Raw genomic sequence first — 25,420 nt, 5'->3', positions numbered from 1 at the left:
CCAAAAAAGGACTTAGACTGGAGCTTTCTTATGCCCTAGTTTCTGTATTATCTAATCAGGCCACCTAAAACCAAAAAAATTTCCTAAGGTTTTGTAAGCCGTATACATCCCAGTCATCTTTTTAGTCAGTCCAGGACTCAAAAAGATCTTTATAAAAAAATTTTTTTTACATTTATTTATTTATTTGTTTGTTTATTTATTTATTTTTGAGAGACAGAGACAGAGCACAAGTGGGGGGAGGGGGAGAGAGAAAGAGAGGGAGGAAGACACAGAATCCAAAGCAGGTTCCAGGCTCTGAGCTGTCAGCACAGAGCCCGACGGGGGGCTCGAACTCAAAAACTGTGACATGACCTGAGCCAAAGTCGGAAGCTTAACGGATGGAGCCACCCACGGGCCCCAAGGCCTTTTTTTTTTTTTTTTAACATTTATTATTATTTTTTTAGTAATCTCCACACCCCACGTAGAACTCCCAACTCACAACCCTGAGATCAGAAGTCATCTGCTCTTGCAACCGAGCCAGCCAGGCACCCCTCAAAAAATGCCTCTTAATTGAAAAGCAGTCCTGGCCGACTACCAGAATGCTCACGTATTACACTTTATATCTACATTGAAGATGTCAGCAAGGGCTGGACTCTGAGGAATTCCTTCCTCCAGAGCAGAGACAATGTGTGAGACTTAAGAATGTGGGCCTTAGCATCTGGCAAACATTTACTCCTTTGAAACTCAGGTTGTTACTTGACATAAAGTAATTCAACATTTCTGAGTTTCATACACAAATATATAAATATAAATCATATATAAATCAGGAAATGGCAGGATCAGAGCTCGATGCACAAGAAGAACCTAGCATGCAGAAGGCACTCAATACATGCTTGGTAGTGTTATTATTTCAGAGATCCATACGTAACAAAGTTGTGCCTTATAAACATTTACCATTGAGCAAACATTAAGAATCGATGTTCAAATTCTAGAAATATTCATAACAGGGGTTACCCACCACAGAACAGGTGAAACACACCAACACATGGTTACCTTTTAATGTAAATAGGTAGATCTGTAGATCAGGCATCAGGTGATCCCACTAGGAGGGGCTTTGTGTTCTGAGATGTGCCACAGCCATTTCTTAAACAGATTATAGCACAGTAGCAAACACTTCTGCATGTTTGGTGCTTTTCTTATGTATAATTATGTAAACTATTAAAAAAAAAAATCCCTGGGATTTGTGGAAAAGTGCAGACGCAAAACCCCAGATGGTTGTTGAATAATAAAAGCCAGCCCTGCCTGTGAAGACTGGCCCTCCTCTTATCCTAGCCGGAGTGGATTCCTATCGTCGCAGGCCTGGCCAGGATAGTGACTTTTCTCTGAACAGAGGCTTTGACAAAAGGGCCACTCGCGGTGCTAAGGTCTCAGCCGGTCTCGGCCCCGCCCCTGCCCGGCAGAGCCGGCAACAAGCGTCTCCCTGAGCCCCGCCCCCAACAGCACCGCCTGCATCTCCCATGAGCTTTTTCGGCTGTCACTCTTCAAAAGGGAAGTGGCGCCTGCGCTGAGCAGTTAAAGCACGAATCACAGTGGGCAGCCGCTGCTGTCTGGAGGCGGGAGGCGGGACTTCCGCTCCCTCCAGTGTACGTCAGGCAGGAGGCGGAAGCGTAGCGGGGGCGGGAAGGTTGTAGGGCTGCATGTTGGGCTCTGTTTGCAGGTGTTTAAGTGGTCGCGCCCCCTTTGAGAGAGCGATCTGGACGCGTGGAGGGTCCTGGACGCTTTCGTGGCCCGGGTAAGTAGGACCACCTGATGGCGCCGGGGGATGGAAGTGTGTGGCGCCAGCGCGGATCTGCTGCCGCGTGCTTTGTTGCCACAGGGTAGCGGGTTCCCCACCTTCTTCACTCCCCCTCCTCTGGGTGGTGTCGGCCGCAGCCCCCGCCCAGCCCGCCCTCCACGCCCTCCTGCAAGGGCCCTTTGAGTCGCGGGTGCCGCCTTGTCACATCCCCGGTTAACGTTCCCCTTCACTAGATGGCCCTCTTTCTTCCCGACCCAACCTGCTTGCCTCGCCCTGTGCTTCTGCCGAGGAAGCGCCTAACGATATTTTGTTCAAAACCGCAATCCGTTTGCTAGCCCTTGTAGTTTTCCGGGGTTCCCCTAAAGGCATCCTTCATCACGTCGAAAGAATCAGCTCCTCTCTGCTTCCGGAGCACTGGTTACGCCTTTTAAAGAGCGCGTTTGTTAAACTTATTCGTATGGTTGCTTGAATGAGAGTATATTTTCCCATAGGATTGTATGTTCCTTGAAGGCTGGCGTAGGGTCCTGCTCATTTGCGATCTCCCCAAGGCCTAATACAAAAACCACCAAGTTTGGAAACTAACAGCCCAAAGTATTCGTACTAGCTTTGTGACCTTGGGCACGGATCTCCCTATCTATAAAATGCTGATAAGTAAAATAATTTCAAGCATCTTAGTGTATGGTGCAGACTATATACTTGGTAAATTCTAGGCTTGTTTTCCTTTTTAGCTTTTAGTATACACAGTAGTTGCTGGATATATTTTAAGTGAATCCAAAAGCACCATAGCGGAATGATTTTTTTTTTTCTTTCTAGCACTCATATTGATGCTGTCAATCGGTTGATATATGTGGTAGTATTTGGTAAATACAACGTAATGGTGTATATTAAAGAGAGTAATGCTAAATGTTGGTATCAACATCTTCAAGAATAAAGACTTAACGTTCTAATTAAATACTTGAGGACTTTGCAGAGTTTAAATTTGTGATTTAAGTCTGTGTGCTTTTTCAGATGTATGTTTCTGATGAAACGAAGACACTGCAAATGTTTCATTGTAGGAAAGCTAGCTGTTCCTGACAACTTTTAGTTTGTTATTAAAGTATGGTGCATTTTATATGTTTGTACATGTATTTTTTTTTTTTTTTTTTACAGGAGATTGGAAATTGCTGACCAGTTGCCACTGAACATAGTTGAAGCAAAATAGGAAGATATGGCAGCAAACTCATCAGGACAAGGTAACGCATGCTGGAACTTGTTATTAATAGGAACTTTTCCCCATAATAGTGAACATGTTTTAATAGAAAAGTTAGTATACAGCAGTTAACTGTAGTCAGAATAAAAAATGAATAGCAAAGTAAAAACTCTGTATTTGAAGTAAGTCCAAGATTGTATCAGATATATAACATTCTTAATAGATATTAATTCTATGTTTGTTTTTTTCAAATGTTTGTTTATTTTTGAGAGTGAAAGAGCAGGGGAGGGGCAGAGAGAGAGGAAGAGAGAGAGTCCCAAGCAGACTCCACATTGCCAGCACAGAGCCCGCTTGATCTCACAAACTGTGAGATCATGACCCAAGCCAAAATCAAGAGCTGGATGCTTAACCAACTGAGCCACCCAGGCGCCCCTATTAATCCTGTATTTTAACCTGTGTTAAGATTATTCACAGTGTAAACCTGTGTTCTCTTTTACTTGCAATCAAAACCACTTTAAGTTTATTTATTTATTATAAGAGAGAGAGCAGGGAAAGGGCAGAGAGAGAGGAAGAGGGAGAGAATCCCAAGCAGGCTCTGTACTGTCAGTACAGAGCCCAGTGGGAGGCTTGAACCCACAAACCTCAAGATCATGACCTGAGCACCTAAGCCAACATCAGGAGTTGGACACTCAACTGACTAAGCCACCCCAGGCACCCCTCAGAACCACTTTTTTTTTTTTTTTTTTTTTGAAAGAGAGGGCACAAGTGAGCAAGGGGCAGAGAGGGAGGGAGGAAGGGAGAGGAAGAGAATCCCACAAGAGGGGAGAGAGAGAGAGAAAGAGAAGCCGGGCTCACCTTAAGTGGGGCTTGAGCTCACCCGATGTGGGACTTGAACTCATGAACCATGAGATCATGACCTGAGCCAAAGTCAGATGTTTAACGACTGAGCCACCCAGGCATCCACGTGTCAGAACCACATTCATTCATTCATTCATTCATTCATTTATTTAAATGTTATTTGTTTGAGAGACAACCCACACAAGCGGGGGAGGGTCAGAGAGGGAGAGACAGAATCCCAAGCAGGCTCTGCGATGTCAGCACAGAGCCTGACATGGGACTTCATCCCATGAACTGTGAGATCATGACCTGAGCCGAGATCAAGAGTCGGACGCTTAACCAACTGAGCCAGTCATGCATCCCCAGAACCACTTTTAAGATGTTATATTATCACCAGGCAATATCCATGCATTTATCTTCATTTGTTCTAGAAACTTTCATATACATCTCTGTTTAGAAGCTCTCTAAAGCAAATCAAGTCAGACACATCCTAGAGAAGGAATTTTTATTTAAAAATAAATTTTGGGTAGCTCAGTCAGTTGAACATTGGACTCTTGATTTCAACTCACAGTTGATCTCATAGTCATGGGCTAGAGCCGTGAGTCAGGCTCCAAGCTGAGAATGGAGCGTGGTTGGGATTCTCCCTCTACCCACCCTGCTCACGTGCGTGTGTGCTCTCTCTCTCAAAATAAATAAATAAACTTAAAAAAAATAATAAAATAAAAATAAGTCTTAGGGGTGCATGGGTGGCTTGGTTGTTTGAGCGTCCAGCTCTTGATTTCAGCTCAGGTAATGATTCCAGGGTCGTGGGATCGAGCTCCACATCAGGCTCTGTGCTGAGCCTAGAGCCTACTTGAGATTCTCTCTTTCTCTGTCACTGCTCTTTTCCCCTGCTCACACTCACTCTCTCTCTGAAAAAAAAAGTTTTACAAAGTAAAATTTAATCTCTAGAAAGTATTAAATCCCACTTCGTAAGTTGTTTCCTGTTCCACAACTTGAAAGCAAACCTCTATTTCCTTTCCCTATCAACTCTGAACTTTTTTTGACCCATATGTTTTTATCCTCTCTGTTCTGATTTTTTTAACCTTAGTTTTGTCTTAAACTTCATATAAATGGAATCATAGTGTGTGTACTTGTTTGTGTCCAGCTTTCACTCACTGTCATGCCATGTATCAATAGTTCATTATGTTTATTCTGGAGTAGTTTTCTACTCTGTATTTACCACCATTTTTTTATTCATTCTCCTGTTCAGGGGTTTTGGGGTTGTCTCAGTTTTGGCCACTGTGAATACAGTTGCTTTGAAAATACTCGTTTATATGTCTTTCTGTAGATATTTGGATTAATAGATACAAGTGGAGCAACTGAGTATATTGTTAATTTTATAAAAAACTGCCAAACCTTTTCCCAAACTGCTTGTACCGTTTTACATTCCCTCTGGCAATGTGTGAGAAATCTGGGTGCTCTACATACACCGTTATAGGTCTCTTTAATTTTAGTCATTTTAGAGGACAGGAAGTGACATCTCATTATAGTATTAACTTGCACTTTGCTGATGACAAATGTTGAGCTCTTTTTTGTACTTCCTGGCCATTGTAAATCCTTTTATGTGATTTGTTTGAGTGTTTAGTTCATTTTTTAAAAATTGGGTTATTTTTATTATGAAGTGTTTTGTTTTTTTAAGAGTCTGGATATAAGCCCTTTGTTATCACTAATTGCATCATCTGGATCATCTTGGAGTTGGTTTCTGTTGACTGTATTTATTTACTTATTTATTTATTTATTTATTTATTTTTTATTTAAAAAAAAAATTTTTTTTTTCAACGTTTATTTATTTTTGGGACAGAGAGAGACAGAGCATGAACGGGGGAGGGGCAGAGAGAGAGGGAGACAGAATCGGAAACAGGCTCCAGGCTCCGAGCCATCGGCCCAGAGCCCGATGCAGGGCTCGAACTCACGGACCGTGAGATCGTGACCTGGCTGAAGTCGGACGCTTAACCGACTGCGCCACCCAGGCGCCCCTATTTATTTATTTTTTTGAGTGTGGGTCATGTTTTCCTTTTTCTTGCTATACTTAGTGATTTGTTACTGGATATACTGGATATTATGACTAATACATTGTAGAGACTCTGGATTCTTTTTGTATTCCTCTGAAATGTGATTTCTAGCAGATGCAAGCCTTCAACTCAACTCAGACTCCAAACTCTTGTCTCCTTGTGTTGGGCAGTAGCTGAAATCTCTGCTCAGTCTTGTAAGCTTCCAGCTGCTACTTTATTGCTAAATCTCCTGGGGTTTCCCCCATACATGTGTAGTTTTAGCAAGAAGCAAACACTTTGGGTGGATTTTATAGGCTTTACTCCCTATGCCTTTCCCTCTTGGGTTTCTCCCCTTATTTTCTGGCTACTCTGCCAGCCCTGAACTCTGTCCTCTGATACCTCAAAAGCCAGTAAGGTGAGGCAATCCAAACTGTGAATTGAACAAAAAGTCACACATTCCCAAATCTCCCTAATTGTAGTTTCTGCCTGTTGGGTTAGTTTCTACTGCCTTCACATAATGATTTTTTAATGCTTTGTCCAGAATTTAAACTTCTACAGTGGCAGGGTTGGTCTAACCAAACTACTCTGCCAGTACTGGAAGTTGGAAGTCTGCTGTCTTATTATATGTAAATTTTTTTTAGTATATTAGTTGCATTTAGGGCAAACTAAAGGTTGCCTGAGTTTTATAGAAGTGTAATGTTGTGAAAAGCTAGCTATGGTGACAGTTGTAACTAGCTAAGAACTGTTCTGTTCTTTCAAATAACCATGTGTGATTTGTGTGCTCTGTGGATTAATCACAGGTCAACGTTCCTTTCTGGTCTTTGATCTCTTCTTTTCATCAAGTTATCAGATTAAAAGTAATTTAATTTGAACCAAAATAAAATCAAAGATATGTCTATTTTTGAAAGGAAATATGCTGCTAAAAAAAAAATCACACAGTCCAGTCCAGCTGAAAATAAATTTTAAGTTATCTGTTCTAATACCACAAATAATCGAGATTTACAGTTTACTGGTTATTTTTTTTTCCACATTTGCAATAAAACACAATAATTTTTAGGGTTGTTCTTGATTTATCCATAATCATCTTCTGTGAAACATCCCCTAATCTAAATAGAAGCGAATTTAGATTAGCCTTTTGGCTTTTGTTGTCCATGATTTTGTTGGTGTCCTGGGCTGCTATTAGGCACCAGCAGAGGGAGTCCATATCATGCACCATAGACTTCAAGTGAATTTTTAAATTCTTACCTATTTGGATGTATTGCATTTTACTTTCTATATTAAATTATTTCTGTACTGTTTACATGTATAGGAACTACTCAATACGGAGATTGAATGCCAAGTGCCATAATTATCTTATAATGATAACTGAGAGAACCATGACTGAAAAAGAAATCCTGATCTGTACACTGCAATTTGTTAATGTCTCTAGTATAGAAGACAGAATCCCATTGTGTTCACTGAGCCCTCTAGCAGATCTAGCAGTCTGTCATACTGTGGTAGCAGTCAAGACTGCTAATTTCATAAGCTCTTGGCAAACCATCACTGAAGTCTCCTATTCTTAGCATCTGTCGTAGTATGGAACATTTGGTTCGTTCTTAATAACTACTTGATGGATGAGTAACATTTTGAGAATTTTAACATGTAGAGGCAGATTGTCAAACTGCTATTTGGCCAAGGTACTATGTAAAGAATCTTTCATTATTGGTAAATATCAAGGTCCTATGTACGTGTGGATTGGTCCAACCAATTGGACCGACCTGATTTCAGACACAGAGAAACCTAGTGAAATAGTAAGAAATTATTATTTTCCTTGACTCTTTTATAGTTATCTCAAAATGTTTATAGTAATAATTATAAGCCCTGCAGATCAGGTGGTGGGAACTACTGATTTGGGACCATACTAGATGCTCTTAGCTGTGATTTCAGGGTGCTGTGTAAGAGTGGGGTGGCATAACTCTTGGGAGGTGTCTTGCTTGACCTCAGGCCCAGATATTATCTTACCCCAAACCATCTATAGCCCAGAAGAAAAGCAAACGTACCCTTAAGCCTTGTACTAAGGTATACTACATCTTAATTAAGAGTTTGTCTCACTGAAGGATAAAAATCATATTTAAATTCTTGCATTTGTATATTTTAAAATGGAGAGTGTGGATGCAAAAATGCAATTTGCAGTTGGGGTTGTTTTTTTTTTTAAGATTCATTTATTTTGAGAGATTGTGGGCACATGCACGAGAGCAGGAGAGGGACAGAGAGAGAGGGAGAGAGAATCCCAAGGGACACAGAGAGAGAGGGAGAGAGAATCCTAAGCGGGCCCTGTGCTGTCAGCATAGAACCCAACACAGGGCTTAATCTCACGACCCTGGGATCATGACCTGAGCTGAAATCAAGAGTTGGATGCTCAACCAACTGAACCACCTAGGCGCCCCTGCAGTAGGTTGTTTATTTTTAAAGATTATTATTATTTTTTAATTGTTTTTTTGTTTATATATTCTTTTTGAGAGAGAGAGAGCAGGGAAAGGGCAGAGAGAGGGAGACAGAGGATCTGAAGTGGGTTCTGTGCTGACCACAGAGAGCCCAGTGCAGGGCTCCAACTCAGGAATAGTGACATCATGACCTGAGCCAAAGTCGGACGCTGAACCAAGCCACCCAGGCACCCCTACAGTAGGTTTTTTTTTTAAGCTAGATTTCTTTTTGTGTCATTTATTTTTTTTATTAAAATTTTTTTTTCTTTAAATGTTTATTTATTTTTGAGACAAAGACAGGATGCGAGTGGGTTAGGGGCAGAGAGAGAGGGAGACACAGAATCCAAAGCAGGCTCCAGGCTCTGAGCTGTCAGCACAGAGCCTGACTGGGGCTCGAACCCATGAGCTGTGAAATCATGACCTGAGCCAAAGTCGGATGCTCAACCGACTGAGCCACCCAGGCGCCCCATTTTTGTGTCATTTTTAACTGCAAAGCAAAGGGTACAGTATTTTTCTGATGTGCTAGGATTGATCTGTAGGCCCCAGGTTCAAATAGGAATGAAACTGAGTTGAGGCAGAATTTGCTGTAAAGTAGCTTCATAGAGTATGTATAGTTAGGAGAGAGCTTGAGATCCATTCAGTCTGGCCTGGAAGCCCTGTCCTGTGAGTGTAACCTAGAAAGCTGCATGCTAATCAGCTTTATTCTTTGTAATAACAACTATTCACTGAAAGTGGATTGGCAGAATGGGGCTGATGAGAATCTAGTGATGTTAACTAATAGAGAATGCTAGATAGTAATAGCTAGTATTTATTAAGCAGTTACCACATGGCAGGCTGTATGCTATATTTCCTATATTTCATAAAACCACCCTTTGAAGTTGTTACCATTGTCCCCATTTGTCCTGCAAAGTGAGATGATTTTCCCAATATTAAATAGTAACTGGTAGTACTTAGATGAGAAATCAAATCGATTCTGTGCCCACGTCCCATGTTTTCCCATACTGCACTTTAGCTGAGGGATTAGAACATTCTAATTATAGCATCTAAGAAAAAATTGGGAGTTCTAGAATAGGGGCAGAGACTTCTTAATCTTTGTATCTCTTCTGCATCTATTATGAGGCAGAAAATCCTTGTACTGAATGAAAAAAGGCCCTGTGAGTTTAAGAGGAAAAAAAAAATGAGTGATGAGGAAAGGTCAGCTCAAGCAGATCACTCATCATCTTATTTAGCCAGTCCTGAAGATGGGAAACCTCAAATAGGTAGAAAAAGTGGCAGTCGCTTACAGGGAGTAAGTCCATGAGGTCTGAGAGAGAACTTGAACACAGGGAGATCATCTGAGCAGACAGTAGTGTTTATTCCTTTGATAGGTATTTTCAGTAAAGTCCAAAAGGTGGCTAAGAGTTTTAGATCTCACCGGATATAAGAAGTGTTTGCCATTCACTAGATACCTAGAAGCTAATTATTGGTAATAATCAACTCATGTTGACTTAATGTGATATGCTTTTATTCTGCTAAGACTTAGACATCAAGCAGTCTCCCCTGGATGAGGTTTGAGCTGTAACCACGGAGTACATGACATATATCATTAGGCAGAATGGTCCCTCCCCCACCAAAGATGCCCACATCATAATCCCCAGAACCTGTGACTGTGTTACCTTATGTGGCAAAAAGAACTTTGCCATGTGATTAAGGTTAATAAGGGCCTTTAGATGGGAAGATAATCCTGGATTATCCAGGTGCACCCATTTTAATCACAAGTCCTTAAAAGGAGCAAATTTTTTCCTGGCTGTGGTCAGAGAAATGACAATAGAAGAAGGGTTGGAGAGATGCAACGTTGCTGGATTTGAAGGCAGAGAAAGGGTACCAGGATCCAAGGAACTCAGGAAGCTTCTAGATGCTGGAAAAGGCAAGGAAACAGATTCTCCACCAGAGACTCCAGAAAGGAATGCAGCCCTGATTGTAGCCCAGTAAGACCACTGAACTATAGAACTGTAAGATAATAGCTTCATGTTGTTTTAAGCCACTGAGTTTGTAGTAATTTGCTACAGCAGCAATAGAAAAATAGAAATAATTCACCATGTCAGAAATCTAGGAACCATCCATGACACCTTCCTCATTCCTTACTTTATATTTACTCTATCAGTGTCCTGTTGATTCACCTTCCTAAATAGCTCTTGGATCTGTTCCTATCTTTCCACTTCTCTGGCCTGTCATTTCTTGCTTGTTCTACTGTAATAGTCTCCTGTTTTCTCTTGTGTAGCCTAATCTCAGCATTGCAGCTACAGTGCTCTTTTCATAGGGAGAAGTATCATTTTTCCCCCACCCCTAATGAACTTACTTATTTATCCTTTAGATTTCAGTTCAGGCATTACTTTCTCTGGAAGCCTTCACTGGTGCACTTGCTCCCAGTCTAGGTCAAGTTTACTCAACATTAATTCCCATGGTAATGATTGTTATAAGTGTTTATAGAATTTTCTTTCTTTATTTCAGACTACTCCTCTTAGATTCTAAGTATACATTCATTTCTGTAATTATTTGATCATTTCTATCCTCACTGGACTCTGACAGCCATGAGAGCTAGAGTCATGCCAAGTTCTGGCTTATCATTGTATCCTTAGAACTTTATCTAGTCCCTGTGTATAAAGCATACACAATAAATATATGTTGATTCAATAAATGACTTAAAACATGTTAAATAGTGCCACAGTGACTTTCCTTTAATACAAAACAGGTATCTTAAGTATGATACGTTGATTTAAAGTATAGCTGTGAAGGGGCACCTGGGTGGCTCAGTCAAGCGTCTGACTCTTGATTTCGGCTCAGGTCATGATCTCATGGTTCGTGAGATTGAGCCCCACGTCGGGCTCCGTGCTGTCAGCACAGAGCCTGCTTAGGATTCTTTCTCTTTCTCTCTGCCCCTCCCCCTGCTCACATTTTCTCTCTCTCTCTCTTTCCCTCAAGATAAAAAAAAAAAAAAAAAAGTATAGTTGTGAAGAATATCTGGCTTGTAGGATAACCACCTCAAAGGATTTGAATAATATTTTAAAATATCTTTTAAAAAGTGTTATGAAAGCAGTTTATCAACTGTAATTGGAAGGTGGATGATTCATAACCCTACTGAACAAAGAAAATAATTTTCATTCTTTAGCTTTAGAGTTTTTTTTTTTTTTTTTTTTTTTTTTTCAGTAGAAAGAATTCCAGTTAGTGCTTGTTTACATGTGATGGAGCTATTCATGTAAAGTGAATATCAGCTGTTAGGTTTTATTTTTTATTTTTTATTTTTAAAATATTTATTTGTTTTCAGGAGAGCTCAAGCAGGGCAGGGGCAGAGAGAGGGGACAGAGGATCCAAAGCAAGTTCTGCATTGACAGGCCGACAGCAGCAAGCCTGACGTGTGGGGCTTGAACTCACGAATTATGAGATCATGACCTGAGCTGAAGTCAGACGCTCAACTGACTGAGCCACCCAGGTGCCCAAGCTGTTAGGTTTTAAATGTAATTGACGTGAGGCTGGTTCCTCAAGAGTGTTTTTAGTGACCAAAAAATGTGTAGGAGTTAAATGTTTCTATGAATGAATGTGGAGATGAGAATATATATATGGTTGTGGATGGAGGTAGGGTTAAAGTTCTAAAAGTAGAAGTATTTTAGAGACTGCTGCTTTATTCTAAGATAATTGTTAGGGAACAGGTTAATTATAAAGGAATATTAAGTACTGCACGTGAGATGTATCTTTAACACCCTTACGCTTCTAAGAATATAAAAGTTGGATGTAACTTTATGAAATGTGTAAAAGAATGTAGCAATGTTAAATTATGGCACGAGATAGGTGTGTGTTTTTTAAAAAAAAAACTCATGTAGTGAGTATAATAAAACAGTTAAATGTTATATTGGTGTCCTAGAGTTTGTATAAACCCTAAAGGTGGGAGACTCTCACTACATAACATTATACTTTATTTATTTATTTAAACGTTTATTCATTTTTTGAGAGAGAGGCAGAGAGAGAGAGCATGAGCAGGGAAGGAGCAGAGGGAGAGGGAGACACAGAATCCGAAGCAGGCTCCAGGCTCTGAGCTGTCAGCACAGAGCCTGATGCGGGGCTCAAACTCACAAACTGCGAGATCATGACCCGAGCGGAAGTCAGATGCTTCACAAACTGAACCACCTAGGCGCCCCCCCCCCCTTTTTTTGAACGTTTATTCATTTTTTGAGAGACAGAGAGCATGAACATCATTCAATACAACCAGATAAACTACCTAGTTTGTGCCTTGAGTTTCAAATTTGCAGTAAGTTATTATTACTCCCTAGGTGCTATCTGTTGACTTTTATACACTTTTATAATGTAAATGTTTTGTGCAAAACAGACATGTAAAATAATACTATATATTATTTTTTAAAAATCAAGAAGGAAGCATAGGTTTCAGGGGCATTAGACAAGATTAGAATATAAAAGGCTAAAAGATCTGACCATACCCTTTCCCTACCTATAAAGTTTAGCCTTTGTGGCTATCAGCTGCCTGTAGTTACACATTAAGATCTAGAATATTATGCAAGAGATCATTTTGTTTGGTTAGGCTGGAAAAGGAGTTGATTGAGGAAGTTCCTTTAGTGACGTTTAGGACATAAAATTAGTTGGATTAAGTGATTGGTTAGATGTGGGTAGAAAGAGAGGAATTTAAAACTTGAGCTTCTGGGTGGGAGCATGGGGGCACAAGTGAGATACAGAGATAAGCATTATCCCCTCTTTACAGGGAGGAAAGGCTAGGAGCTAGCCCAGGCCAGTGACCCCTTGTTTAAATATTTTAATGAATTCTTTGAAGTCTGAGGGGATCTTTTGCATGGAGAAAAATACTCATCACTGCTCATAATTTAATTGACGGTGTATTAAACCTACTCATCTAATAAACTAAGTTCTAAAATAACATTTTTTAAACCTGTAGAATTGATTATAAGCTTATTTAGTTAAATTCTCTTTAATAGTTTAAATTAGAATTATAATTAATATGACTGTGTAACACATCCCTAATTATTGCAAAACTTAGTACACTTAAATCGATTTTAAAATATTAACCCATGATTAATTGATTTACTCATTCTGTACTTGTTTTTTGTATTTTACTGGGGCTATAATAATTTTCTCAGATTCTTACCTCTGTACTTTCCCAGGATCCTAGTAATTTTTCTATACTTTCCTAGGGTTACAGTAATCTTACCATTACCAAAAACAAAACAAAATTTCAGACAAGTCAGGATTTAGTGTTTTTGAGAAGTTTGATTCTCAGCCAAAACACAAGATTTGGTAATGCTTTTAAAGATTGAAAGCTTAAAAGCTGTGGTGGTGTGCACTAGGTCCCTTCTATAATTAAACTTTACCTGTTAAGTTAGTTAATGGGATTTTTGCAAGCTCATGCCGATCCATAGATTTTTGGTTTCTTACAACCTGGAGTCAGTCCCTGAATGAAATACTTCTGTGTTCTGTTTTCATTATGAATTGCCCTTTTCTGGTAGCTTTACTGCCAGGATTTCATGCGTTTCATCTCTGAAGAGGTCTGGGATTATTAGGTCTATACAGTTAGTTTTCTTTAGGATATTTCACTAATTCATCCAGTTAGAACTCAGAGTTTCTACTTGGTCATTGTGTGACATGGGTGCTCATTGCCACTGGGTCCCCTTTTAAATGGTGTATATGGGTGAGGACCTGCACTAAATCTACCTCTCCTGTTCTTAGTACCTAACCTGCTTTTTCTGGAACTATTTGACTTAGCCCCTGTTCCCTGTGCCTGCCCCTGCCTCCCTGTACCTTAACAAAAAAGTATTCAGCTATATTTTATAAACAGGCACATTTAATAGGAGAAACAAACCCCTAAATATTAACACTGACCTAATTATTAGCTATAATTATTATAACTAATTATTAATTATAATAACTTATTTTCACCCTTCTTTATAACTATATTTTTATGTATTTTAACTTTCCCTTTTGTATCTTTCTATGAAGTCATGGCTTATCATAGATTGAATTTGTTCTATTTAGCTATAATTATTATTCTCTTTTTAATGTTCCAATTGTGACAGCCTGGCTAACCTTAAGTTGGCTTGTCTTCAGCACTACCCTGGACATTGTTTAAAAAACTTCTTGCTTCCTGACCACTAGATGTTCCAGGCCCTTCTTGATTTTTTTTCTTGCCCTAAGACATGCACCTAGAACTCTGGTTCCTTTTCCTGGAGGAAACACATTTAAAAATAGTTTACGTTGGGATGCCTAGGCGGCTCAGTCGGTTAAGCATCTGACTTTGGCTCAGGTCATTATCTCACGGTTGATGGGTTCGAGCCCCGCGTCAGGCTCTGTACTGACAGCTCAAAGCCGGGAGCCTGCTTCTGATTCTGTGTTTCCCTCTCTCTCTGTCCTTCCATCGCTCATGCTCTGTCTCTCTGTCTCAAAAATAAACATTTAAAATTTTAAATAAATAAATAAAAATAATTTATGTGCATTTATACACAAAGAGCATTGAAAAACTCGGTTGTGCTTGTATTTATCTGAACGTTATTTATCAAATTATCTTCATGTAGTCTTTTTAATGTTTTGTACATACAGTTTCTATGTACATACAATTACTTTACTGATAGTGACCCTAAAACATTTTTTTGTGAGCAAATTAATCTTGAGGGAAATTGATATTTCTGTAAACAGCAGATCAGTACTTTCCAGTGTGGTTATTTATTTTGCTCATCACATAATTTAGACACTGTCAGATTTTTAAATTTGCTTTTCAGGACTTTATTTTATTTTTATTTTTATTTTTTTAAGTAATCTGTACACCTAATGTGGGGCTCAAACTCACAAACCTGAGATCGAGTTGCAGGCCCCACCGACTGAGCCAGCCAGGCGCCCCAGTTTTCAGGACTTTTCTATTTATAGTATCTCTAAATTCCTACAAAAATGGAACCACAGAATTATCTTCTAAGAATGCATTAGCCTCTTCTGAGAAGTGGAGAAAAGTCTCGTCCTATAGGTGGAAATATACCTAGTGGTGTAACTTGCTTTACATGTATGTAACTTCGTGTATACAGATGGGAGAGTGCTCCTTTCCCTTGGAAGGTGTTCTTCAGTTTACAGAGACCTCACTTTGAGGTTCGTTTGCCTGTCTTTTATCTTTCCATTTGTTTTCTTCTGAATTAGGGATCAGAAACTCAAATGCCCACAGGGCGTATAAACAAGTTGAATAAGGACGGCAATAAGTTAGAGAGTGCCCATTAAAGGTGAGGACTGTTCGTTCTAGTTAATTTTTACCACGGGGTATCCAGATCCCTTGTTGCCAGTTCTCAACATGTTTCTAGAGAAGCAAGAAGTCTGAGAATTTTGTTTACATTATCTCAATGTTTACATGTTGGCATTTACTTCAGATTTTAAAAACCTAGTTGGATGCTGCTCCTGGGCCAGCACTTTGCCCGCTCTGCGCTAGATCTTTTGTAATTTAAAAATCAAAAGCCTAATGTTACGTACTTGCTAACAGACACATCTTTCTGCCCCCCCCCCCCCCCATTAGGCTCCATTTCTTTCCCAGAATTGCTGTGTGGGCAGTCACCGTTTTTTGACTTGTTCCTTGAAAGATTGTGCGTCATTTCTGAATGAAAGCAGTTGAGAAAAAGAAATATTGTTTAGGTCTGAGCATGTCTGTTGCTGTTTTCCTCCTGAAAACCTTGGTGATTACAGTTCTTTAAAACTAAGTCTTTTGAATCCTCAGTCAGTATTAGGCTTTACATGTATCCGTGGGCCGTGCTGGTAAAGTCGCTGGGAAGTAGGCAGTGGGAAGAGAGTAACCATCTAGGGAAACTACTTACTAGTGAGTTTGTTATCTTGTTAGAGAATAGAATTTGCTTTCTGGGTTTCTAGATGGCCTGGGTTTATAAAAATATCTCTAAAATGTTTTTTTATTTCTCTCTCCCCTCCACCCACTGTCTTTTTTAGGTTTTCAAAACAAGAACAGAGTTGCGATCTTGGCAGAACTGGACAAAGAGAAAAGAAAATTACTCATGCAGAACCAATCTTCAACAAATCATCCCGGAGCTAGGTATTGACGAATAATATGGGTTTTATATTCAGTGATATAAAAAATATTTTGGACAAAATACCTCAAGTTAATTGGCAGTGGTTTATTTCTCTAATATTGGAATTTACATGTTATTGTTTTGTTTCCTAGTTAGATTTGAAAAAATTAGACAAGTAGATTTTGTTGGATTTTAAATATTTTAATTCTAACTAGAATATTCAGTGTTCCCTACAGCCTGCTTTTTAAAAAAGAAAAGGATTTGTGTGGGTTTTGTTTGTTACTGAAATTATTGTCAGCATCCCACTCTTTAAGCGTTCTGTAAAGCAGGTAAAATTTAGGTATCTTGATGATCTTTGTGTTCAGTTTCTGCCTTCTTACATCTCTTCCTTCAGATTATCCCATTTAACCACCACCCTAGCCTTCCTCTCTCTTCCAGCCAGACCTCTTAAAAGTGCTGTTTATCCTCATCTTAACTGACTCCCTTTTACTCCTTAGTGCACTCCACTTGGTCTTGAGGCCCCCTCTCCCTGCTTCCCAAGAATAGGTGCTCCCCTAAGTCACTTGCACCCTCATTGTAGATAAATCCAGTAGGTCAGAGTCCTTTTCTTACGAGACATGTTAACATTATTTGACACCACTGATCACTCCCTCCTTCTGCAAATACTCTCTTTCCTTGGCTTCCATTCACTCAGTGTCACACTGTCTTGATTTCTCTTGCAGACATTTCTCCACTGCCTGTCTCGTGAATGTCAGTGCTCCTCAGAGTTCAGTTCTAGATCCAGTTTCCCAGTCTTCTCACATCTTTTCCATTGGACAGCTGCACCCACTTTCACAGCCTGTTATTTATGTGCTGATAACTTTTATCTAGTTTTCTCTCCCAAGTCCCAAACCGCCTCCTGGATACCTCCACTCTGATGTCGTTGAGGCATTTCAAACTTAGTATGTCCCGAGCTTAACTCCTCTTACCTTCGTGCCTCTAACTACTTAATATTCTTGGGTTTCTTGTCTCAGTGGATGGTACAGATCTACATAAGTGTGACCTTCATTTATTATTATTATCCTTTCATTTCTATCTCCAAGCATTTACCATTCTTTTATGTTTATACTTTGAAATGTGTTTCAAATCTCTTCTTCTTCATTGCTACTGGTCCTGGCCACTCTCATTTCTTGCCTCAATTACTACAGCTGCTTCCTCACTGAGTTTCCTGTCATCTTAAGTCTTCCTGAATACATTTACCAGTTGTGTCAGTTAGGATGCTTTAATCTAAAAGTAACTGAAAACCAAGAAAATGGGCACGTACATTAGGATGTACGTTAACCAAGAGTATGAAGAGCAGGGGTGTCCAGAGTGGCGTCATGCGGTGGCCCAACAGTGTCAGCAGTGCTCTGGCTTCCCTCTGTGCCTTTCTCTGTGGTTCACCAGCTCCCTAATGGTCAAAATACGACTGCAGTAGCCTCAGCCTCACCTCTACACTGAGCCACCTATAGAGGCCAAAGCCAGAAGGTTCCTCCCCTGTGTTCCTTTTGCAAGAGCATGGAAAATGTTCTCAGAAGGCTTCCGGCAGACTACCCATCAAGTCTAGTTGCCCAGAATTGTGTATCTTTCTCTTGCCTAAGCCAGAAGCCAGCAAGGGGAATGGCACTGTCTTAACACCCACCAGAGTTCACCCCCTGAGAGATGAGCCTGGCCGGCCCTGAAGCATGGAAACACCGATAATAGAACTAAGTTTGTGTTCCATTGGCAAGGAAATAGGAAGACCAGAAGTTGTTGAGGTGACCAGCACTGTCTGCCATAGTGGTGGTCCTTCAGAGCCATCATATGGTACTGATGATCATGTCACTTCTCTGCTTCTAATACTCTTGGGGGTCTCCCTTTACTGTTAGGATAAGGTCTACATTTCTTAATGTATTTCACAAGGCTTTTCATATCCTGGCACCTGCCTTCCTCCCCAGCATCATTTTTTGCTAATGCACTTCACCCCTTTTCAATCCTGACCTTCAATCCTATTGAACTCTTAATTCCTTCAGACACATCAAGGTCTTTTGCCCTGGGCTTTTTTACACTTGCTGTACCTTCTGCTTGAAACATTCAGTTCTTCTGTTTTCATCATAAATGTAACTTTATGATAGACTGGAGTAACCTCAGATCTGTTTGAAAGTAAGGGACCATAAATCATCCCCAAAAAATCATCAAAAAAAAAAAAAAAAAGAGTAATTCGAAGCCCCAGTAAATAATATAGGCTTTCTTCATATAAATTAACATCGACAGTGGGAGAAGGAAAAAAAGACTTACTCTGGAAGGCCTTTTTTATCCCTATAAAGAATATATAAATGAAAAATGTGACTCAGAAGTAAGGAAGTCTCTACTTTCAACAGCCAAATAACTAAGATTCCCATTTTAGCATTGCACTCTCGAGACCCTCTCTTAATAAGGACTTCCGGGATCATGCTGAGCAGCAGCATATTGCAGCCCAACAAAAGGCAGCTTTGCAGGTGAGCCAAGTGTAACTGACATTCTTGTCTCATTGGAGATTTCCTGGATCTTGGAATCCAGCGCAGTTCCCATTTTGTATTTCAGTGGAACGATATCAATAAAAGCGTTGCGCACATCATTGCAATGGTTTTTTGATGTTCAGTCATGCTCAAAGGATTTGAAGGACCAATACAGCAGTAATGAAAGTATCTTTTATGGTTTTGACACCGCCATGATTGATTCTGTGCCGTACCTGGCAAGGGATTGCTTGTGTACAAAAGAGTTTAGGATATTTGGATGGACAGAATGATGTTAAAAGCTAAACTGCCTAGTTTAATGGTATGTACATACTTTTTTCGAATTTGTCATGCCGTTACATCCCTTAATAGTCTTACTGGTTCTTTGTTGTTTGGATTCTTTTTTTAATGGTCAGTATATGTTTAAAGATTCACGCTGACCATAGGAATGTGATAATCCATCAGTTTTTAAAATTTTGCTCTTCATAGTAATAATAAACAGTTTTAGTATTACAGTGATCTTGGATAGTTTAACATTCTCGGAGACCTTGAACAAGCCATCATTACCTATGCTTTTAAACCTTGGAATTTCAGAATTGGAAGAGACATAAAAGATCATCTCACTTCAGGCAACCTAAAAACAGTCTTCCTTTCTCTAGCGATAGAGGGAGGTCACTGGTGGTTTTCTGTTACTTACAACATTCTCAACAAAATGTTGGTGTCTTAATCACCAGTAATCGGCTCCCTTCCTAACTGCTGCCCTTCTTTCTCAAGTTCCTGCTTTGTTGATTAAGAGGAGATCTCTGGGATCTTTGTTACTAGTTTTCCCTGCTCCAAGGAACAAAGTAATTCATGTCTTTGACTCATTATTGACTTTAGAGAATCACAGAGGAGAGAGTGGGTCTGATAAATGAGTGCCTGGTGCAGCTTGTTAATATGAATTTTTTATTACTGTCCATCTCCCGTGTATTTGAAGAAAATTAGCAGCAGCAGAACTGATTTTTAAAATAAATTTTGTCTCAAGGATAAGTAATTTTAATGCCTTGGTTGAAAAACTGTGACTTTTAATAGCTTAATTGCTTTTTTTTTTTTTTTTTTAAACTCTTCCCCCCAGCACGCACATGCACATTCATCTGGATACTTCATAACTCAAGACTCCGCATTTGGGAATCTTATTCTTCCTGTCTTACCTCGCCTTGACCCAGAGTGAAGAAAATATTTGTAGCAAAGGCAACTATATCAGATGCCAAAGCTACTATCATTTAGTGCTATACAAACTGTGACTTACAGAATTTTGGTGAACTTTTATACTTTTTGCTTCTTTGAAAGAAAGGTATGTGTAAGTCAAAGCAGAAGAGGAGGGTCACCAGGAGGATGCGAGCTTTGGGAAGTGTACTCGCTGAGGAACTGATGATGCTACTTGTCACTGTTTTGTCACACAGAACAGTTCGGTTTTAGCTCCAAATCAGACTCTGGATTGGATGGTCCCATACATTCACCCCCCGCCCCCAACTAGGTGGCCTGAATATATCATTGTCCACAATAGACTTTCATGAACCATTTATATATAGTACTTAACTTAAAAAAAAATGAGGGTGCTTTTAAAAATGTGAACCAATGGACTTAAATAAGTTACATTTATATTTGCTGTTTATAGAATTGCTATCAGTGTATCTTTTGTGTTTGTAGTCAACATGTCGTCCTGAAATCTTTAACTCATAACTGTCTCTCCTGTTTTCATTTTCAAAGAAAATCTAAGATACAATTAAGTTACCAACAAATCTTAAACATCTTTTATAAACCTGTGCCACTATAAATTATGTGACTAAATGCTATTAAAAACAGTGATAAGAGGGGTGCCTGGGTGGCTCAGTCTGGTTGAGCCTCCGATTTTGGCTCAGGTCATGATCTCATGTGAGTTCGAGCCCCGCGTCTGGCTCTGTGCTGACAGCTCAGAGCCTGGAGCCTGTTTCAGATTCTGTGTCTCCCTCTCTCTGACCCTCCGCCGTTCATGCTCTGTCTCTCTCTGTCTCAAAAATAAATAAACGTTTAAAAAAAAAACAAAAAAACTGTGATAAGAAACGTGGTTACTACATGTATGGTGTCCCTGAGTTTTATCGTCCATTTTTGTTCTAATTAAAAATGTATGCAAGTCAAGCCCCTTTTTAATTTAAGGAGTTAGGTTAAGCAAGTTTCTCAATATGACACATCTTCAACAGAATCTGGGGTGCCTGTTTAAATAGGCAGTGCCTCCTACCTTACTCCAGTCCTACAGAATTAGAATCTCTAATTCAGAACAAAGTCTGAAAACTATTGGTAGGGGAATTCAATTTTCACAACACACACACACACACATATGTATATGTGTATATATATATGTATATGTATATATATGTGTGTGTATGTATATATAAAGCCATAGATTTCTATGTTCATGAAACTTAGAGGTCATTTAGCTAAAATCTACATTTTTTTCTTACCTTTAATAGGATTGAAATTATATTTTATACTATATCACAGATATAGTATTTTATAGCTACTTATAATTGACCTCATATTAGCCTTGAGTCCCCATCATCTCTGGTGGTAGGAACTGAAACTTAAAATTCCAGTTTAGGTCAATATTTAATCGAAGTTCATCTCCCTTTTCAAAGGGTTTCTGTCCCTCCTTCCCTAGATATTTGCAACAACCGCTTAGCTCTATGTTAACCCAAACTAATTAAAGCAAGGGTGGACAATTCTAGACTTGGCTGTGCCATTTAGATTCTTTAGAATTTGAACTGATTTTCTGCATTTGGGTGAGGTGGCAGTTGTTCCACTGTAATGGTCATTATTACAGCAAAGGTGCCCTTACTTCCTGCTGCTGAGGAGCTCCCAGGGACCCCTGGCCCCTGTCCTGCCTCAGGCCCATCCAGCTCTTCCTTGGGACTTCTACAGTGGCCCTCATTTTCTTGACTTGTTTTGACAGTTTCTGTTCTGTGCAACCCACGACTGATTGGCATGGTTCTAAATTTATTGATGCTAAGAAGATAAAACATTTGGATTGTATACTTTTTATACTGTTGAAGCCTCTACCTAATGTGTGACTTATATAACCTAGGTAAAGAGATCTTTTTTACAGTGGTATCTTTTCTAGTCTCTTAGCCTTTTATTTATTTGTTTTTTATTTTTGAGAGAGAGATCGTGAGTGGGGGAGGGGCAGAGAGAGGAGGGTACAGAGGGTCTGAAGCAGGCTCAGTGCTGACAGCAGTGAGCCCAATGAGGGGCTTGAACCCACGAACCGGGAGCTTCAGCCCACAAACCGTGAGATCATGACCTGAGCCAAAGTCAGATGCTTAACCAACTAAGCCACCCAGGTGCTTCAGTCTTAGCCTTTTAAATAGATGTTGCTAAATCCTGCAGTCCTGGCTAGTAAGCACTTCCTTGCACCCCTCTCCTGGGAGTCACTTACAAATTCAGTTCCATTCCATATGTATTTGTTAATACACACCCTGTAAAACATCGTAGTATGCTGGGGGGAACAGGAGGCCTGCTCTGAAGGAAGTCACAGTGGAGAGGAGCCTGTTGTGGCATAGCAGAAATGATAAGGAAGCCAGAGGGCAGTGTACCATAGAAGAGGCATTCAGAACACAAAGCATTCTAGACAGGCCTGGAAGTATTGGTCCGATTTTACCTGGAAGGGCGGGAAGAGCTGCTCCAGGCAAAGGTCAGGATTTCATAATCAGAAGTAGGAAGTAAGACCATTGGGAGGGCTGCGGAGGATAATGGGAAGGGCAGGGGGCCAGTCAGAAGCCCTAGGTGAGGCTTCAACATTGCTTCCCCCCCCCCGAGTATGGGTGAATGGGGGTAACTCATTCAGCCTCTCTTGGCATGTCACTCTGTCTCACCTGTAAAATAGGAACAGCACCCACTCTGCCTACTTCATAAATTGTCTAGACCAGTATTTTTCCGAGTGCAGGCCTCAACCTGTTACTAAATTGAGAAGCCAACTTAATGGCTTTAATGGGGTGTGACCAGCATTTTTTTCTTTTTTTGAAAAAATAGCATGAGAGTGCATGGCATGTGGTCATAGGAGATTTTGTTTCACGAGTCTTCTATTTCCATGTGTGTGTGTGTTTTGCTTGTTTTGTTTGTTGTACTAGTATGTAAGATCTCTGAGGTGAGGATTTGTTTCCTTCCCTCCCCTCCTCTTTGTTCACTACTGTATTCTGTTTAGTTTTTGGCATATAGTAGGTGGCCAGTACCTGCTTATTGAGGGAATGAATGGATATATATGACCTGGGTCGTGATGGAGAAGGTATTTGTTTTGTTTTTTTTTCACTGTGAGTCACCCCAAGAAAAAGTCTTGAAAGCCACTGCTCAAAAATACAGATAATAGTGCTTTGTATGATTCTGTAATAAAAACTAAAATGACTCACTGATTTCAAACAGATTTGTTTCCTCTGAACAATCTATAAAACGTCTCATTAAGTGGTCTCAGTTCTTTGTTTCGCTTTGGCAGTAGAAACTCAGCCCTTCTAGGAGTTTAAGGCCCACGGAGGCAAGGGTCTTTGCAAACATGTTTACACTGAGAATAAAAGGTCAACCTAGGGCTCATCAGGTCATCGGTGCCGGTCAGCCCCACCACCAGCATCCGGCAGCCAGCACGAGTCCCGTTTCAGCGTCAGCTCAGCCAGTGTTTACTGAATACTGTTCTTCTTTACCTCTACGCACAGGGGACACGGGTTTTTTTGTTTTTTGTTTTTTTGTTTTTTTTTTTTAATGAGCAATAAGAATGAACATAGGAGGAACTGGAGAACTTCACTACCCTCAAGAACCTGACAATCTAGAGTGGGTGAGACAAACACGGTAATAGATAACTTTCTGGTTGCACCTTATTAGTGAGGAGAGAATAAGCCTGGATGGGCCAGTGAAGCCTATGTCAGGATAAGAATCTGAGGGGCGGGCTTCTGTTTGACTCCATCGGTGGAACATGTGACTCTGGATCTTGAAATTGTGAGTTAAAGTCCCATGTTGGGTGTAGAGATTACTTAAATAAATATATCTTTAAAACAACCAAACAAACAAACAAAAAAAGAATAAGCATTTGAACTTGACTTTTGAAAGAAGAGCGTCTCAGCCAAGGAAGATAGAGCAACAGTGAAAGCAAAGGAAAAGCCTGCACAGAGGCAGAACAGGCGTAGGGGCCATTGTGAAACACCAAAAGTCCAATTTGGCTGGACTTGTATGGATAGATGTGGATAAATTTGTATCCTGCAGTAATTAGAAATGAGGCCAAAGGCGCTAAGGTGCTCCATCCTTCGAGGAAGCTAAGGCCGTGTTGGGGTGAGGCCCTTGCTTCATCCAGCGACTAGCACTGTGACGGCAGCACTCGCCAGCACTGGGGCCTCCATCTCAGCACACCTGCATCATCTACTGGGTCCTCATCCTGCACAACGGTGAGGTGACAGTCACTGAGGATGAGATCATTGCCCTCATTAAAGCAGCAGGCGTAAATGCTGAAGCTTTCTGGCTGGGCTTACTTGCAAAGGCCCTGGCCGACGTCTACATCGGCAGCCTCATCTGCAATGTAGGGGCTGGTGGACCTGCCCCAGTAGCGGGTGCCGCACCAGCAGGAGGTCCTGCTCCCTCCACCACTGCTGCCCCAGCTGAGGAGAAGGAAATGGAGCAGAGAAGGATTAGAGGAGTCTAAATATTTTTAAATTATTTATTCATTTAAGTTATCTCTATACCCAAGGTGGGCCTTGTACTCACAATCCTGAGATCAAGAGTCACATGCTCCTCCAACTGAGCCAGCCAGGTGCCCCAAAAACCTGAACTCAAAAAAAAAAAAAGAAAAGGCCAAAGACAGGCTGGACAGACACATCCTCTGGAGAGTCTTGAATTCCAGGGTGAGGCAAATACCTCCAATCTGTGGAACATTTTTGAGCATAGGCAGGTGTGGAGATGAACCGGTTAGGTCCTTCTCAGCCAGCTCATGGCAAAGGGGCCCTTGTAATAAACACCAGAAGAATATTACTCTTAATTTCTACTGAGATTTCAGACTGGTGTCTTCTGTTGATAACCACATCTTAACGCCAGCTCTCTCTTCCATTTAGTTCCTGGACCCTTCCCCCAAATTGCTCTTTGCTCACCTTCCATTATCTACCATTCTTCTCTCACCAATTCCTAGATCTCCACTTCTAAGAATGTCCTTTTGTTAGTGTTTTTTTAACATTTATTTATTTTTGAGAGACAGAGTGCAGAGACAGAGTGGGAGGGGCAGAGAGAGAGAGAGAGAGAGAGAGAGAGAGAATTCAAAGTAGGTTCCAGGCTCCATGCTGGCGGCGCAGAACCCGATGCGGGGCTCGAACCCATGAACCATGAGATCATGACCTGAGCCGAAGTTGGACACTTAACCAACTGAACCACCCAGGTGCCCCTCTAAGAACCTCTTAAGAAAGAAAAAGCGAGGGCAGCTGGATGGCTCAGTTCGTTAAGTGTCTGACTCTTGATTTCAGCTTAGGTCATGATCTCATGGTTCCTGAGATCAAGCGCTGTGTCGGGCTCTGGCCTACAGCATGGAGCCTGCTTGGCATGCTCTCCCTC

General features: G+C 40.5%; 1 protein-coding gene across 7 annotated transcripts; it reads left to right on the top strand.

Annotated features, from left to right (window-relative positions):
* The first annotated feature begins 1,606 nt into the window (after window positions 1–1,606).
* LOC122474577 (INTS3 and NABP interacting protein) lies at window positions 1,607–23,246 on the top strand. 7 transcript variants are annotated; one of them, XM_043565539.1, is made up of 5 exons: window positions 1,607–1,771; window positions 2,924–3,006; window positions 16,261–16,363; window positions 18,745–18,835; window positions 19,947–23,246. In XM_043565539.1, the coding sequence occupies exons 2-5, from the start codon at window positions 2,982–2,984 to the stop codon at window positions 20,040–20,042; spliced, it is 315 nt and encodes a 104-aa protein (XP_043421474.1). In that variant the 5' UTR covers window positions 1,607–1,771; window positions 2,924–2,981; the 3' UTR covers window positions 20,043–23,246. The 7 variants fall into 7 exon arrangements, 6 of the variants coding, with proteins under 6 accessions (XP_043421474.1, XP_043421472.1, XP_043421476.1 ...); XR_006294944.1 differs by lacking the exons at window positions 1,607–1,771; window positions 2,924–3,006 and adding exons at window positions 9,655–10,201; window positions 18,921–19,154 and having other exon boundaries at window positions 19,947–20,059; XM_043565537.1 differs by lacking the exons at window positions 1,607–1,771; window positions 2,924–3,006 and adding an exon at window positions 9,731–10,201.
* The last annotated feature ends 2,174 nt before the right edge of the window (window positions 23,247–25,420 follow it).

This window comes from Prionailurus bengalensis, chromosome D4, assembly GCF_016509475.1.
Source record: "Prionailurus bengalensis isolate Pbe53 chromosome D4, Fcat_Pben_1.1_paternal_pri, whole genome shotgun sequence".
NCBI lineage: Eukaryota > Metazoa > Chordata > Mammalia > Carnivora > Felidae > Prionailurus > Prionailurus bengalensis.
The sequence above is the reverse complement of the archived record's forward strand: the minus strand, read 5'-3'. Positions and strand labels throughout refer to the sequence as shown.

Bases quoted from the DNA above. Each gene is read 5' to 3' on its own strand.
- LOC122474577 (XM_043565537.1), top strand. From the start codon at position 10,096: ATGACAATAGAAGAAGGGTTGGAGAGATGCAACGTTGCTGGATTTGAA. The intron at 10,202-16,260 runs GCAAGGAAACAG...TGTCTTTTTTAG, and splicing joins GCTTCTAGATGCTGGAAAAG to GTTTTCAAAACAAGAACAGA. The intron at 16,364-18,744 runs GTATTGACGAAT...TTCCCATTTTAG, and splicing joins ACAAATCATCCCGGAGCTAG to CATTGCACTCTCGAGACCCT.